Raw genomic sequence first — 13980 nt, forward strand, 5'->3', positions numbered from 1 at the left:
AATAAAATGGAAATTGTGTTGAAATTGACGGCAGAATTCAGCAACATTGAATATTTACGCACTCAAATCCGTTAAGGATTTTCGATCAGGCATCATCTTGTCTGCCTTCAGGTCCTTCAACGTAAGACCCCGGCGCCGTAAACAAGCCGTCAGTTCGTTTCTCTACCAAATCAAACGATCCATTTGAGGGAGTCTTTATCGCTTGACTTGCGACCAACCGCGTTGTTATGACAGAAGAGGAGAAGGAATTGGAAAAGTACGTATGAAGCTGCCGTGTCGTTTCACGTCAGTTGTTTGCCCGGTTTGGGTTAAAGCGAGACACTGCCGGTCTGCTTACTAAATGGCGCACGTCAAGCTCATTGGGTTCCTTCTTTTGCTTTTTGCGCCCTTTGTTACCCCTCGCAATTCTCGACCCATTTGACTGATTTGCGTGTGTTGCAGACGTGCTGTTGAGGAGCTCCTGAGGGAGACCGACAGGGCTCGGCTGAGAGCCGAGACGATGGGCCCCGCAGGATGGTGAGTCCGCCGGTAATGACGTCACTACGGGTGATTCCATTTCAACCTGGTACAGCCCATTTTTAAACCATGTTTGTGTTCCAGGCTAAAATGTCCATTGCGAGGCACCAACAAACGCTTCCTTCTCAACACCCTGCGTTCCACAAGCCTGCAACGTAGGCCCGGCGGCGAGCCCAAAGAGGGACACTCATCGCATGGTCCGAGTCGGAGGTCCCCCGGTGGGAAGAGCCGCAGCCGCTCGCCTCCATCCAGACGGGACGGCGGACACTCGCGCAAGCATCATCGTCGCGAGGACATCTACAGCGGCGACGCCAAGAGGCGGGACAGAGAGCGGAGTCACAGACGTAAGGGCGAGCGCGAGAGGGACGTGACGTCGGATGGACACTCGGCGGAAAAAGACGGGCGAACGTCAAAGACGAGGACGGGCCGCTAGTCCACTGGAACAATCCATTTTCCACAGAGCCCGCCCGTCCTTTTTAGGTTCTTGCCTCATTCAAACAAGAAAGTGCTGGTTAAGTAGCTCAGGGAGGACATTGGCCCCAATCACCATCTTGTGCTGATCTTGATGTCAGCTTTCATTTCAATGCTGTGTTTTGGCAACATTCAAGGACACACAGATGAGCTCCCGCCATCTGACTTGTTTACACCTTTTATTGTTTGACGTAGTCGGGTAGATGTGACTATAAGTCAAGTCCGCTTCGTAAATCGCGTTATCCACGTGGAAGATATCTTCCTTTTGAACGACTTCCTTCCTTTTCCAAAGGACGTTCAAATATAATCGCCGTCCAGCCAGCCGCCGATTGGCGTCACTTACTCTTTTATTGCGCGTGTGAGTGCCCTATTACCATGCTGAGCGCTTTATTGTCTCTGTCGGACAACTGTAAGTTCACAAACTGGCAGTGGCGGTAAAACCGGGCAAAATCCACATGTCGCCATGAAGTGTGAGGAGACTGCGGGAAGCGTCGGCGCGTGAAAGCGCTCACAGTCGGTCGCCACGCGCAAAGTTGCTAATTGAGTTGCAGCTTCATCCACTAACCAGGAGAGGCCTTGCTTAATGGGGCCTAACGCCGAGTGTACATAGAGCAAGACTAATGGCCGGTCAACATGGTGCGAGCGCGCCGCCTCGCAGCTGCTAAGTGCTGTTAAATGAGGCGTCGGCGTCAACAATTGGCCAAAAAGCTTTTGGAAAAGCTGCCTGAACCAACTTTTCGGGGGGAACAAAGAACTCATTTGATCACTTTGGCATTGGTACGGCTTTTAGTTTGCACTGTTATCTATCTATTCCTATGAATTCGATCCTCCAAATTTGATTGTGTATTGCTCGACCTTCATTCTTTAGTGTTGTCATTCCCATTGGCTTGACTCCCAGTTGAAGCCACTGCTAGTGACAGAAATAAAGGAACTTTGATTTGGACTGTTTAACATTGTTACCCGTCTTTTTTTGTGAGGTGTTAACTTCCTGTCGTTCGAGCTGTCAATATATGTTTTGGATGAAAAAAACGACGCTCGATGTACATAAATCCAGTGAGTCAACACGTGGCCATGTTGACTTTGTTCAATTTAGCGGAGGCTCCGCTCAGCCAATGGATGGCCTCCCAGCCAACTCACGTGCTCCCAGCGCGGGCACACCTGCACGCGCCAAGTGGGCGCAGCCAGCCACTAGAGGAGAAGGTCCACCACGCCAGGGGCGAGGGCCCTGCAGCGAGCGCCAGCCATGCATCGCGACAACCACGCGTACCAGCAACTCCCGTTCAAGGAGGACTCTTGCGCGTACCAGAGGGCGGACGACTTTGCCCACAACCCGCCGCCCTGCCTCTACATGAGCCGGCAGGTGCAGGCCGGGTACCCGGCGGGAGCCACCCTGGAGCCGACGGACGGCCTGGCGGAACCCGCCTACGGGCTTTCGCTGCGGGAAGACCTCGGGATCCCGATGCTCCACCACCGCCACCAGCACCATCACCAGCAGCAGCAGCTCCAGGAGCAGCAGCAGCACCAGCACCAGCAGCAGCAGCACCCCAATCATCAACAACAGCAGCCGCAGCAGCAGCAGCAGCAGCAGCACCCGAGCCAAGCGCCGCAACACCCGCCGCCGCTCACACCCGCCGCGGCCTTTGGCGACACGGCCGAGCTCAGCCGATTCCACCTTCCTTTCCCCTGGATGAAAAGCAGCAAGGCCCACTCCCACGCGTGGAAGGCGCAGTGGACAGGTAACGCGTAATACATGATAATAACGATTATTATGTTTGCATACTTTGCATTGTGACTCACGGGGACTCATTTTTATGCTCGGTTAACCTTGTCGGGTCATTATTGAAAACCAGGAAGGTCTATTTAGCTTTTTATTAGTTCTTATCTTCGTAAAAAAGTTAATAATCAATCATTTTCATTGAAACAAAAAATATCACGCGATGACCTAGCCTCGTTTTAAATTCACATTCGTTATAATTATTGTTGCGCGTTTTAGATTTCGGTATTTCCCTGACCGTTTTCTCATCACATTAATTATTTCGTTATTATTTCAATTATTTGATTCAAATTATACATTCGTTTAAGTATCAAATAAATATAAAATAAAAGAAGAATTGTCATTTCAAAAAATAGGCTTATTTTTAGTTCAAAATGTACAGGCCCTTTTTGTATGATGACATGATGTAGGAGGACTTTTTGACATGAATACATATATTGCATTTTTGATGGCACTAAGTACAAAGTACTGTTTTGAAACTGAAGCCACTGTATTTGTTCAGGTCCGTACATGATGGCCGAGGTTGAGGAGAGCAAGCGTACACGCACGGCCTACACGCGTGCTCAGCTTCTCGAGCTGGAGAAGGAATTTCTTTTCAACCGCTACATCTCCAGGCCTCGCCGCGTGGAGCTGGCGCTCACCCTCAGCCTGACCGAGCGCCACATCAAGATCTGGTTCCAGAATCGCCGCATGAAGTGGAAGAAGGAGGAGGACCGGCGGCGGGCTCGGAGGGGTGAGCCCGACCAGGACTCGGCCGTCACCTCCGGGGACCAGGGAGAGACGGCGCCAGCGGGGCTCTCGCCGCCACCGCCGCCGCTCTCCCCAGAGTCCCGCTCTCTGGACCAAAAGAACACGCTTTTTTGAAGCCTCATCATGGATGGAAGCAGGAACACGGGCTACACATGTCATAATAATCAGGGCAAATTCAAGCATTTTCCATCCCTTTTTAGATGTTTCTGAACAATTATCCTAAGTGCTTTTTTCTCTTTCCTCGTCTGCTCTTAGGGTGTGCAATCGTGTACGTATGTTCAAGCAAACACTTGCAAGCACTTGTAGAGTGGTGCCTTGAGGTATGAGAACCTTTTTTGGCAAGGAAAATGATGACTCTAGAATAGTGTACTTTTCGAAGACAGGGAGTAATCAAACAATTAAATAGAGTGTGAAAAATTAAGATTGTGCATTATTATTTAATGCTGCAGTTCACTATGCTGTTCCATTTGGTGTTCTCAACCTGCCCGCTGGGGGCAGTATAACACTCATTCAAACACAGACGAAGAAGAGAAGACCAATTACCACAGCTGGTCACTTCATTGACCGTCTTTTTGGGCATGTAAAGACTACAAATATGCCTGTAAGTATTGTTTTTATTTATTTTTAATGTATTGTTTTAAGTTCAGTGACAGTAATCTTCAACCGGGAAAGACTTTTTAAGAATAAGCAGCTTCGTTTTGAGGAATTGTTCAATACTAGCTAAAGTGCTGCGTTGAGGTCTCTGTCACCGTCTCAAAGCACCACTGTATATCGTCAAAAATAGTCGCTTTATTCGTTAAAGTCACCGAAATAACTGAATTGTACTCAGGCAGTAATATTCTTTAAATTCTAATTCCTGTGAGAATCCTGCCAAACTTTTTTTTTCTCATTGACCTAATGTGGCACCATGCCGCCTCTCACAGGTCATTCTTGGTACTACAACAGGCAACGCACAGTATGTGGTGTTTTGACTTGGTCGTCTGGAGACAGTCGGAGCACTACGCATTCACCTCATTGATTATATGTCTAGTATATTTCAAATGTAAGTGCCCACACCAAGTTGGAGGATCACATACTAGAATGCTGTAGTAAAATGCTCCTTTGAATCTTTGACTGCCTCCCGGTGGAAACATGTGGTACGACCGTATGCGCTAAACAGTACAGCACAGTATTGACAAAAATGATTTTATTGGTTTCTTGCCGTTTCATCCGTCTCACATTTATCTTGTAGGCAGCCTTTGAGCTTTAGGCAGACCATGGATGGAGAACTACTTCTAACAACATATACATGAATACTCACTCCATGTCAGTTCCGATTTTTTTGTTTGTTGCAAAATTGGCATAATCGTAAAAGTTGTACCAAAAAATAAATGATTGTTTGAATCATTTCAATTACCAAAATAATTATGATTGACATGTTTTCATAATCAAGCAGCCCCGACGTGTACTTGTTGCAATACTATGTCAACTCCAAACCAGCATTTCACATGTTATGTGCCATTTAAAACTGGGCTGTGGCGTCAGCGTGGACAAGGTCCCGAAGACGCAGAGAACATATGTTCTTGACCTCCTGGATGCTGCGCTCTCTCTCCTCCGTGCACCCGTTTGCAATGCGACTGCGCATCTCCTGGAAAATACTGGCCTTGTCCCTCATGCGGGTGCAGATGACAAACGGGAAGCCGAAGCGCTCTTTGTACTCTTCGTTCAAGCAAGACATGCTGTCGGCCTCGTCTGCGCCCAGCGTGTCGAAGCCCACCGTCGCCTGCTCGCTCATGGACTCTTGGGTCAAGGTGCCGGCCTGGAGGTCCTGGCCGGCGAGGTCTGGGTGGCACCTGAGGATTCCCTCTTTGCCTGGAGAGGAACCGAATGAACCAAGGTCTTTTTTTGGGATACTTCCTTCCTATTGACAAAGTGACTCACCCGATTCAGACAAAGCGTCAATGAAGTCGTAGATGGCCGTCTCCAGGGCCTCGACGTCGGCGAAGGGACGCTGGGAGCAGACGGCCGCCGCCACGACGGGGCACTTCTCCACCACGTTGCCAAAAACTTTAATAAACTGCTCGTACGGAAGCTCGTTGACTTGAGAGAGCTTCATGTTCTCCCGAACGGCTGCTTGGCCACCTGAAAAGTCTAAAACAATCATTCATCAAAAGTCCAACGTCCTTCTCAACGCCAGCCCGACGAGTCCGGTTAATGTTTTCACAAAGACCTTGGCTGGCGCGTACGCAACAGGATCTTTTCTTTTGTGTATACACAAAGATGCCAAATAATGGGATGCGGCGAATCAATTCAATGTACTCGGGCGTTGGACGTAACGCAAAGGCGCTGACCTAAATATTGAGCCGTGTCATCCTCCGGTCTCGGCGTGTCCGGCATCATCCTGTTGAGGTCGGGTTTGGTTTGCCCAGAGCTCAACCACCTCGGAAAGGAAAGAAAAGCAAAGCAGATGTGCGTCGTCTGTTCAAAGTCATCGAAGCAAAAGCAAACAAGCCTCCCTCCAGAAAATACATAGCAGCAGTACTTTTGCAAGGTATGCGGATGCGGGAGATTGATATGGAGACACTCTCTCAGGTAGTCGTACGCCTTTGGGCCGTGGGAATGCAGAGTGGCGGCAAACTCCCGCTGCTCTTTGGTATATTCGTGGCTGTGTTTCGACAGGAGATGAACTGGAAGATCTGGAATTCGGTTAGCCCAAGGCAAATTATCACATCGCATTGAAATGACAAGAAAGTCTTGAAATGAGGCAAAGAATTGGAACAAAAGTGAGCTTTTCCTTTTCTTTTTTTTTTTTACAGGTCAAGTTGAGCTGGCTCTGGTTTATTATCAAGCCAGGTAAGTGAGGTTTTTTTCTTCAAATGTGTTTCATGATCTTCAACAAAATATGCAACGAGGTGGAACCAAAATTGAATTGTAAAACTTTTATTGTAAATTGTAAACACTGTGTCTATTTCACCTGAGTACATATCGAGCCGCTCTTTCAATTCGTCGTTCAGGATTTTCTTCACCTCGAGATCCTCCTGCAGGCAACTCACGGTGTTCCTTGCCCTCCTCTCTCTGTCCTTGACATTCCGAATTTCTCTTTCCAAACTCTCCACCCTAGTCAAGGCTTCGCCGAGTTTAACCCTCAGCTCTTCAGGTGTCGAAGCATAGGCGTGGTCCTAGTCAAAATAAGAAGAATCAATAATTGAGTGGTTGGATTGATTGTTTCAGTCCCGGGCCTAGCAATTTTTTTTTTACTCACAACAGTGGGCACGATTACAAGTTTGGGCTCAGGCTGGGGTGGGGGATCTTTTTTTGCTGGCAGCGGCTCCCTCGCCTTCTGGGAGGTCTGAGACATCCGGGGAGGCTTTGCATTCACAAAGGGGGAGAAAGACATTTTCAGCAGCACGTTGCGTCCGATCTTCCAAACCTGATGGATGCATTTACCTTATTATCAGGAGGTCTGAAACAGCAGACGGGAACGGTTCCTTCTCGGAGCCGGACCGTCTGACCTGTTCTGTCAAAGTCCTGTGGCCTGAAGTGCTCACTGCATAGCATGGTGGACGAATTGGAATTGAATCCTCCCCTTCTGACAGCTTTTTCCCATTTTTTTCGAAGGACTTTGTCTTTGGGGAATCTAGATTTGAAAGGAGTAAACACATAAATACAATCAGGCCGAATTTAAGCATTTTCTTTTTTCATTATTTTCTCTCGCTACAAGTCGAGATGAAAAGAAAATGTTAATTTGTGTTTATGTAGGGTGTGTTAAGAGTGGTTGTTGTTTTTGGATGGTAGTCAAGGCCAACAATGTTTAACTGTGCAATATTTGTCGAGTCAACACCAGGAAGGGCTTCAGGATTTATTCTTTCCCTCCCGGGGCTAAAAACCAAAAAGGAGACTGGGCGATACAACGATTTGTAAATATATTTGATAAATATCAAATATGACGGAGGGGCTAAATTGATGAATGAGGGGCGACGGAGTTTGGATGCCCCCTGTGGCACCGTGCTGGCCACTCTTGGTACTACGACAAATATCACTTACTTCTCTGGTTCTTCTATATCAAACAAATTTGTTTTAGGTTCATTTACCTGACATGTTTAAGGCGGAAGATTCCGCCGAAACATGTCAGGTAAATGAACCTAAAACAAATTTGTTTGATATAGAAGAACCAGAGAAGTAATTGAAAAAGAAAAAACAAGATGAACCTAGTACAACAACTACGACAAATATCGATTGGGTAGTATGCTACAATACGAATACACGTGTGTGTGGCCCGGTTAAGCAACTAACAGCAAAGTTTTTCCTTCATGGCCATTTTAATTTGATACCAAATAATTAGTCTTTGGAGTTGCTTTCGCCTCAGGCATTCCAGCACCGTGCGAGGGATTAGCCACCAAATCGGCAGAATTCTGTCAGCAAATTGACTGTATGATGGCCAGATCCGTCTTTTTAAAACCATAGTTGGGTTTTACCTGTGAAAGCTAATCCCACGAGCTCTGGCTTCGGCTGTAAAACGGTTGGAACAAGTCAAGGAAGAACACGAATGGGGCATCTTGTTCTCGGAGCCTCTCGACTTCGCCACATTCAAAATGGCGACGAAGCCGACGCGTGATGATACGCAAATAGCGATGGCTACGTATGCACGTCTAGGCTCAAAATTGTCTTGGTAGTACGTATAAAATGTGATCTTTGAGGGTGTGTTGATATATCGGTAAATCCAGTTTATAAAACGATTAGGCGTGTGATCAGAACGCAACTGTTGATAACGACGAAACTACTGCACGAGCTAATGGCGGTCGTCCAATGGCAGGCATCACCCGACAAAAAGGTCACAGTCATTGGTTGATTTCATACTTCCGTTTTATGCAGCCATTGGCCAAGCTGCCTGTCATTCATTCGCAGGCCGGCACAGCTCATTGGTCACTCTGGCGATGTACGTTTTACAGCCATTATTACTATTATTTTATTCATGTAAATTAATTATTATTGCAGGTTTGATGCGTCGGTTCGATGAATATTAGAAAAATATACAAAGGCAAAAACTTGGCAAATCATTTAATCTAATGACACTGCCGTCTAAAATGAATGCATATTAACAGGGAAAGAAAATACAAAACAAAAAAACACAAGTAATACAATCATGGTGTACATAATGGTGCGGCTCCACTTGAAAGGCAAATGCATGTGGCATGGAGAAATTATGGCCTGTTTTTACTTTTATAGAACTTTAAAAGACGTGTGAACGTATTGAAATTATTGTTTTGGTGGATCACCGGACAGTTTAGGTTTGCTTTTGTCCAACTGCGTGTCATCCACGTTCTGTTGGGTTAAAATGGAGGCGTCCAAAATGGCCGACCCATTCCGGTAGTCGCTGGCTGTCTGGTTGACTGTGTTGTGATACAGCTGGAAAAAAGAAGGTGCTCTGTCATTGGAGTTAGTGTCAAATCAGAAGCTTTGGCCTAAATTGCGATTAGAGATAAACGTACCTTCTCCTCGCTGGCCGTCAGACGTTCCAACATGAAGTCCACCAATTTAGAGAAAGAGGGTCGGTCATCAGGGGCCAGGGCCCAGCATTTGCACATCATTCCGTACCTGGTAGAAGGAAGCATGAAGCACTGTGACCGTTGTTTGTGTGCCCTTCTCTGCCTTGCTGTGACTCTTCTCGTCTGTCTGTCTGTCTGTCGCTCTATTACAACCTGCCGACGGCACCTACACAGACTCGTCAGCGTAGTAAGGGCACTCCATCTTGAATCCACTCTGAATCATTGAATAGAACCGGGTGTCCACCTTCACGCCAGGGTACGGGGTGACGCCCAGAGAGAATATTTCCCACAGGAGGATGCCATATGCCCACACGTCGCTCTTCATGGTGTACATCCCCTGGAAGATGCTCTCGGGCGCCATCCACTTCACGGGCAAACGCACCTGCCAGGCATTTCCAGTCATTTCACAGAAGCGCCACAATCGAAAAACGATCTTTCCACTTACGTTTCCCTTCACCACATAGTTGGAATCGTTGTCGATGTCCCGCGCCAATCCGAAATCGCCGATTTTCACCAGTCGGCCTTTGGTTACCAGCACGTTGCGAGCCGCCAGGTCACGATGGATGCACTGTTGACGCGCGCGTGTCATGCAATTACACTGTGGCCTCGGGGGAAAATAACACGGCGTACCGGAATGGCCTCATTGAATGTACTGTAATACATTTTTGCCATGAGGATGAAGAAAATGTAAATCGCAGTCATCCTATAAGACGTGTATGTCGTGGAGGTTGCTTACGTTTTTAGAGGACAGGAAGTCCATGCCTTTGGCCACTTGGACAGCAAAGCTCAACAGGTCATCATAAGTCAGGGCCTGCAAGTCGTCCGGCTGTCCATTGTCGTCGCTCTCCGGGTCTGCGGATGAAGCCCTTTTATTTGAATTCTCGCCATCGTCTGCGTCGTCTAAAATTCTGCGCCACGGACCTTCAACACAGTCGTCCGAGTTGGGACAGAGGAGGGCCATGCGCTCCTGCCCCCTGATGGAGGCAGGGCGCATCGGCATGTAGTTGTCCACGACGCCCTCCAGCACGCTAATGATGACGCGCGCGCAACAAGGTCTTGGTTGATATTTAAAAAAATAAAAAAACAGAAAAAAACACAATAGATGTGACAAAATCCCTACGTGGTTGAGTTTTGCCCTGGCTTCAGGTTCCCATAGAGGTTGCTGTTGCGATCCCTGGCCAAGGCGTCCACTGCTGACTTGTGGTAGCGCTCGCTGCGGCTCTTCAGGTAGTTGAGCAGGTCGCCGTGGCGACAGTACTGGAATATCAGATAGATGGGGCCTGTGTAGAAAAGGCACATTGGGCACTTTTGAATAGTCCCCAAAAATTCACATTGTGATTGAAATGAATATAAAGACGTTTCCATCCATCCGTCCAATAAACGTACCCGAATCCGTGCACGCTCCCAGCAGGTTAACAATGTTATTGTGGTGGCCGATGTGCGTCAGCATTTTGAGTTCGGACATCAGAGCCTCTTTCTCCACTTGCTGGTGTTTCTCTGCAAGCCAGCGGATTTGCGCATCTTACCCAACCAATTCTTTGTATTTGAGCTCTCGTCACGCAAACGCTGACCTTTAAGCATCTTGACGGCCACCTGCTGTGACGCGCCGTTGATCCCGTTCGCCGTGGCCTGCACCACCGTGCCAAAAGCACCGGAGCCCAGTTCTTTCCCTGAGGACCAGCCGGGCACTAACTTTCCAAGCGGACTCAAATTCAATCGGAATAAAAGGATACTAACCTAATTCCAGGTTCTCCCTGGGAAACTCCCATTTGCGATCATACTCAAAATCCTTGAAGTTAATGTAGATGTAATCATTGTCATTTGGGCCCACCATCTGGATCATCTGCAGCTGGGGCTGATACTGGGCTTTCTATTGGACATGTCAGCATTAGCCGCCGCCGCCGCCGCCCGCCTCTTTAATTAAGTGTGTGTACGACGCCTCACCTTCTTCTTGACAAAGCACAGGAGCGCCACAGTGACGGTGAACAAAGCCACAACCAGGATCACGCTGCCAACTTTTAGCGCCGTGTATCGACTTTTATCCTCTCCTGAAAAGAAAAACTTCAAATATATCAATGTATATTAGGCAAGTATTCGTATCTTGTGACAATAAACCTGTGGAGGCCTGCGGGGAAGGCGGGTAGTAGTGCGGGGCCGAGCACCAGGAGCCAACTGAGTTTTGCAGACAAAACTTTAAATAGCGTCCATGTGCCACACCTACACCGGTCGAGCTCTGGATGCTTTTTCGGCACCGTACGTTAGAGTCGCTTCGCCGAGCGTCGGCGACCTCCTCCCAGAGGGAGCGAGCGTCGCAGCTGGAATCAAACAAAAAGGTGCGGGAATGTCCGTTTGAGACTGTTTGAAACGGTCGCGGCGTACCTTTGGTTGCCGGGTGAACACGACATCCAGGTGTAATTTGCCGGTACGGCGCTGGACGTATGCACGCTGATGCTGTTGTCGCGGACGCTGAATTGAAATTTGGGTTGGTCTATATCAAGAAAGGGAGAGAATGTTATGTTTGGATTATGATCATTTCCTGATGATTTTTCAATTTTGTCACTCTTTGCAGAGGATAAAGAATCTTCGACTCCGGTCCCAATTGTCGGTTTCTTACCTACAACACACACAAACACGGAGGCGCTTCTCTTTTGTTCACCCGCCTTCACGTTTAGCTTGTATTCTCCTGATTTGATTCCGCCGCACAGCTTCACCGTCCTGACGGAACAGAAAATATTATTGTTGAGGATTAGTCCACTGATCATCACTTGTGGAACTTAAAACTGACATTGGCTCTCCAATTTTGTTGTTTGTGCAGGATTTCCGTCCACTTGGATGATATGGTCGTTTTTCTTACCTGTGCACGGTGACCCAGTCCTCGGTGATGCACTTGGACACGTTGCCATCGGGCGTCTCCCACGTACACCGCTGCAGTGCCGGGTGGTAAAAGACGGCGGCTTGCAAACAGGCGTCACCCGCCTCTCCAGCCGAGAGAATTTTTTTGCCATCCAGCTCCACTGACAGGAAATCTTCCGCTGAGATTTAAAAAAAAAAAAATAATAATAATGAGCCTGTTGAAAATGACAAATGCACGTGTCATTTGACAGAACCGACCCTGGACGCTGACGTTGACAGACTTGCTGGTGTGATCTTGATTCCTGCAGGTGTACGTACCGCCGTGGACCGCGTCCACGGACTCGATAAACAAGTAAGCCATCAAGCTTGTCCCGTGCGAGTCATTTTTTACGCACATCTGGAAGGAAAAAAATGTGGTGGGGAGATGTTTGTTTGTGTGATGGTGCAATGAGGGCGCACCTCTTCCTTGACTTTTGCAGGGCACGCTAATGCGGCAGATGTCAACAGTTGTCCGTCTTTCTCCCACGCCGCCCATCGGTTCGGCCGGCGTTGAATCCGGCAGCGAAGCAGAAGAGGCTGCCCGGGACTCAAAATCACGCTGGAGACCTGCTCCTTTTTCAACAGGTCACTCTCTAAGTCTTAAAACACACACACACACACAATGATGTAACCTATTTCCGATTTTTTTTTGAGTGACATCACACGGAAAGATTAGCGGGAGGCTTGATCACCGTAGTCGTAGAGTTGGGAGCATTCCTGCCCCTGGCTGTTAGTCGCACAACACATCACTTCTTTGTTTATGAAGCGAATACTGGAGATTGTGCTCTCACTTTTTCCTACACTTGCTTCGGCTTTATCTTGCATGCTGTCCACAAAGAAAGAAAGAAAGAAAGAAAGAAAGTCACAAGCAACCAGATGAGGGCTTGTAGGACGTTGGAAAAGGTGCGCGACATCTTACCTTGACCACTTCAGAGTAGGCGTTGGGCGGCCTTCAGACGCACACTTAAACCAGGGAGAATACCCTGGGCTGTCGAGCCGGACCAGGCTCAAACGAGGTTTTGCGGGAGCTCCGAATAGGGAAACGGGACAAAAGTTAGACAATGACAATTCATTCACAACACAGAAAGGAGTAGGTCCTCACGCGTGAGTACATGTAGAGCAAAGGACAATGAGAAGTTCAGGCCACATCTGAGTGCGTACTCCCCAGAATCCCCCTCAGATAGCTCTGTCAAGACCAAGCTTCCATTTCTGTCGAGAAGGGAAAAAGGCAAGAAAAATAACACATCCAAATCATCACAATCCCGATCGTCTTAGTTCTGAAACTCTTCTTTCGTCATTTCCGCGTAACTGTATTGTACCGGCCCTAGTGGCCAAAATGAAATAGCGTTGGCGCTTACATGGCTTTTACGGCGTGCCATCCTCCGCTCAGGCTGCACGCGCCGCACCCGTGCAGGCCCTCTAAGGAGATGATCAGTCTCTTCCCCGCACCCACCTCCAGACGGACTGGAGCCGATGCTTTGAGGTGCTGCGCGGGGTGGAAGCACTCCACCTTGAAATACATCAGCTTGAGTCTTTTTGAGACTCATTTCCACGGCCAGAAAAATATTCACGGAGGACTTACCTCGTAACTTGGTACGCAGTTCTCTGGGGCCGCCATGCCAGTGCAGCAATGCGCGCCGACAGCGCACAGCAGCAGAACAGCTTGAACGATATTATTGATCATATGAATCGAATCATAATAATAGCACATTTTCAATGTTATGTAAGATAACTGTTGAATTGCCTTTTTGCTCCCAGTTGTCCAAAAAAAAAAAGAAATCAGCAAAACACCAATATGTCGAATATCTATTCTACCCCGCCACCCCTCCAAACAAAAATCATCAGACTCACTTGCAATCATTTGACTGTGCGTGAACATCTGTCCGTCTCCGTCTGTTTGTCGCAATGAAACTCCGAAGGTTGATTGGACTTTTTTTAAGAAGGGGAAGCCACGCCTGGCGACCGAATAAATGAAAAAGTCTACTTCCTATTCTAGAAACCCACGTTTAAAGTTCCTAAAACTATTGCTACTTGAGTTTTTCCCTCCCTACT

The 13980-nt window shown here is 47.9% G+C and overlaps 4 protein-coding genes across 6 annotated transcripts; 2 read left to right on the top strand and 2 right to left on the bottom strand.

Annotated features, from left to right (window-relative positions):
- Positions 1-115: 115 nt before the first annotated feature.
- On the top strand, positions 116-1938 carry si:ch211-140b10.6 (protein POLR1D-like). Its single transcript, XM_061266204.1, has 3 exons — positions 116-256; positions 442-516; positions 601-1938. The coding sequence occupies exons 1-3, from the start codon at positions 228-230 to the stop codon at positions 947-949; spliced, it is 453 nt and encodes a 150-aa protein (XP_061122188.1). The 5' UTR covers positions 116-227; the 3' UTR covers positions 950-1938.
- A 97-nt stretch (positions 1939-2035) lies between these two features.
- Positions 2036-3677, top strand: pdx1 (pancreatic and duodenal homeobox 1). Its single transcript, XM_061266203.1, has 3 exons — positions 2036-2496; positions 2584-2723; positions 3264-3677. The coding sequence occupies exons 1-3, from the start codon at positions 2231-2233 to the stop codon at positions 3623-3625; spliced, it is 768 nt and encodes a 255-aa protein (XP_061122187.1). The 5' UTR covers positions 2036-2230; the 3' UTR covers positions 3626-3677.
- Positions 3678-4680: 1003 nt separating this feature from the next.
- urad (ureidoimidazoline (2-oxo-4-hydroxy-4-carboxy-5-) decarboxylase) lies at positions 4681-8316 on the bottom strand. The gene is made up of 8 exons (XM_061265250.1): positions 7966-8316; positions 6938-7127; positions 6753-6857; positions 6465-6669; positions 6033-6186; positions 5842-5930; positions 5432-5641; positions 4681-5362 (listed from the first exon to the last, which is right to left on the bottom strand). The coding sequence occupies exons 1-8, from the start codon at positions 8043-8045 to the stop codon at positions 5013-5015; spliced, it is 1383 nt and encodes a 460-aa protein (XP_061121234.1). The 5' UTR covers positions 8046-8316; the 3' UTR covers positions 4681-5012.
- A 217-nt stretch (positions 8317-8533) lies between these two features.
- On the bottom strand, positions 8534-13924 carry flt3 (fms related receptor tyrosine kinase 3). Of its 3 annotated transcripts, XM_061265248.1 has the most exons (23): positions 13780-13923; positions 13511-13590; positions 13287-13438; positions 13031-13137; positions 12848-12956; positions 12621-12754; positions 12349-12527; positions 12148-12286; positions 11891-12068; positions 11651-11751; positions 11416-11524; positions 11152-11351; positions 10981-11084; positions 10774-10906; positions 10608-10706; positions 10423-10533; positions 10157-10316; positions 9958-10064; positions 9773-9888; positions 9482-9604; positions 9207-9418; positions 8980-9085; positions 8534-8896 (listed from the first exon to the last, which is right to left on the bottom strand). In XM_061265248.1, exons 1-23 carry the CDS (start codon positions 13805-13807, stop codon positions 8747-8749), a joined length of 2937 nt encoding a protein of 978 aa, XP_061121232.1. In that variant the 5' UTR covers positions 13808-13923; the 3' UTR covers positions 8534-8746. The 3 variants fall into 3 exon arrangements, with proteins under 3 accessions (XP_061121232.1, XP_061121230.1, XP_061121229.1); XM_061265246.1 differs by having other exon boundaries at positions 9207-9604; positions 13780-13924; XM_061265245.1 differs by having other exon boundaries at positions 9773-10064; positions 13780-13924.
- Between the last annotated feature and the right edge of the window lie 56 nt (positions 13925-13980).

This window comes from Syngnathus typhle, linkage group LG19 (genome assembly GCF_033458585.1).
Source record: "Syngnathus typhle isolate RoL2023-S1 ecotype Sweden linkage group LG19, RoL_Styp_1.0, whole genome shotgun sequence".
Lineage (NCBI taxonomy): Eukaryota > Metazoa > Chordata > Actinopteri > Syngnathiformes > Syngnathidae > Syngnathus > Syngnathus typhle.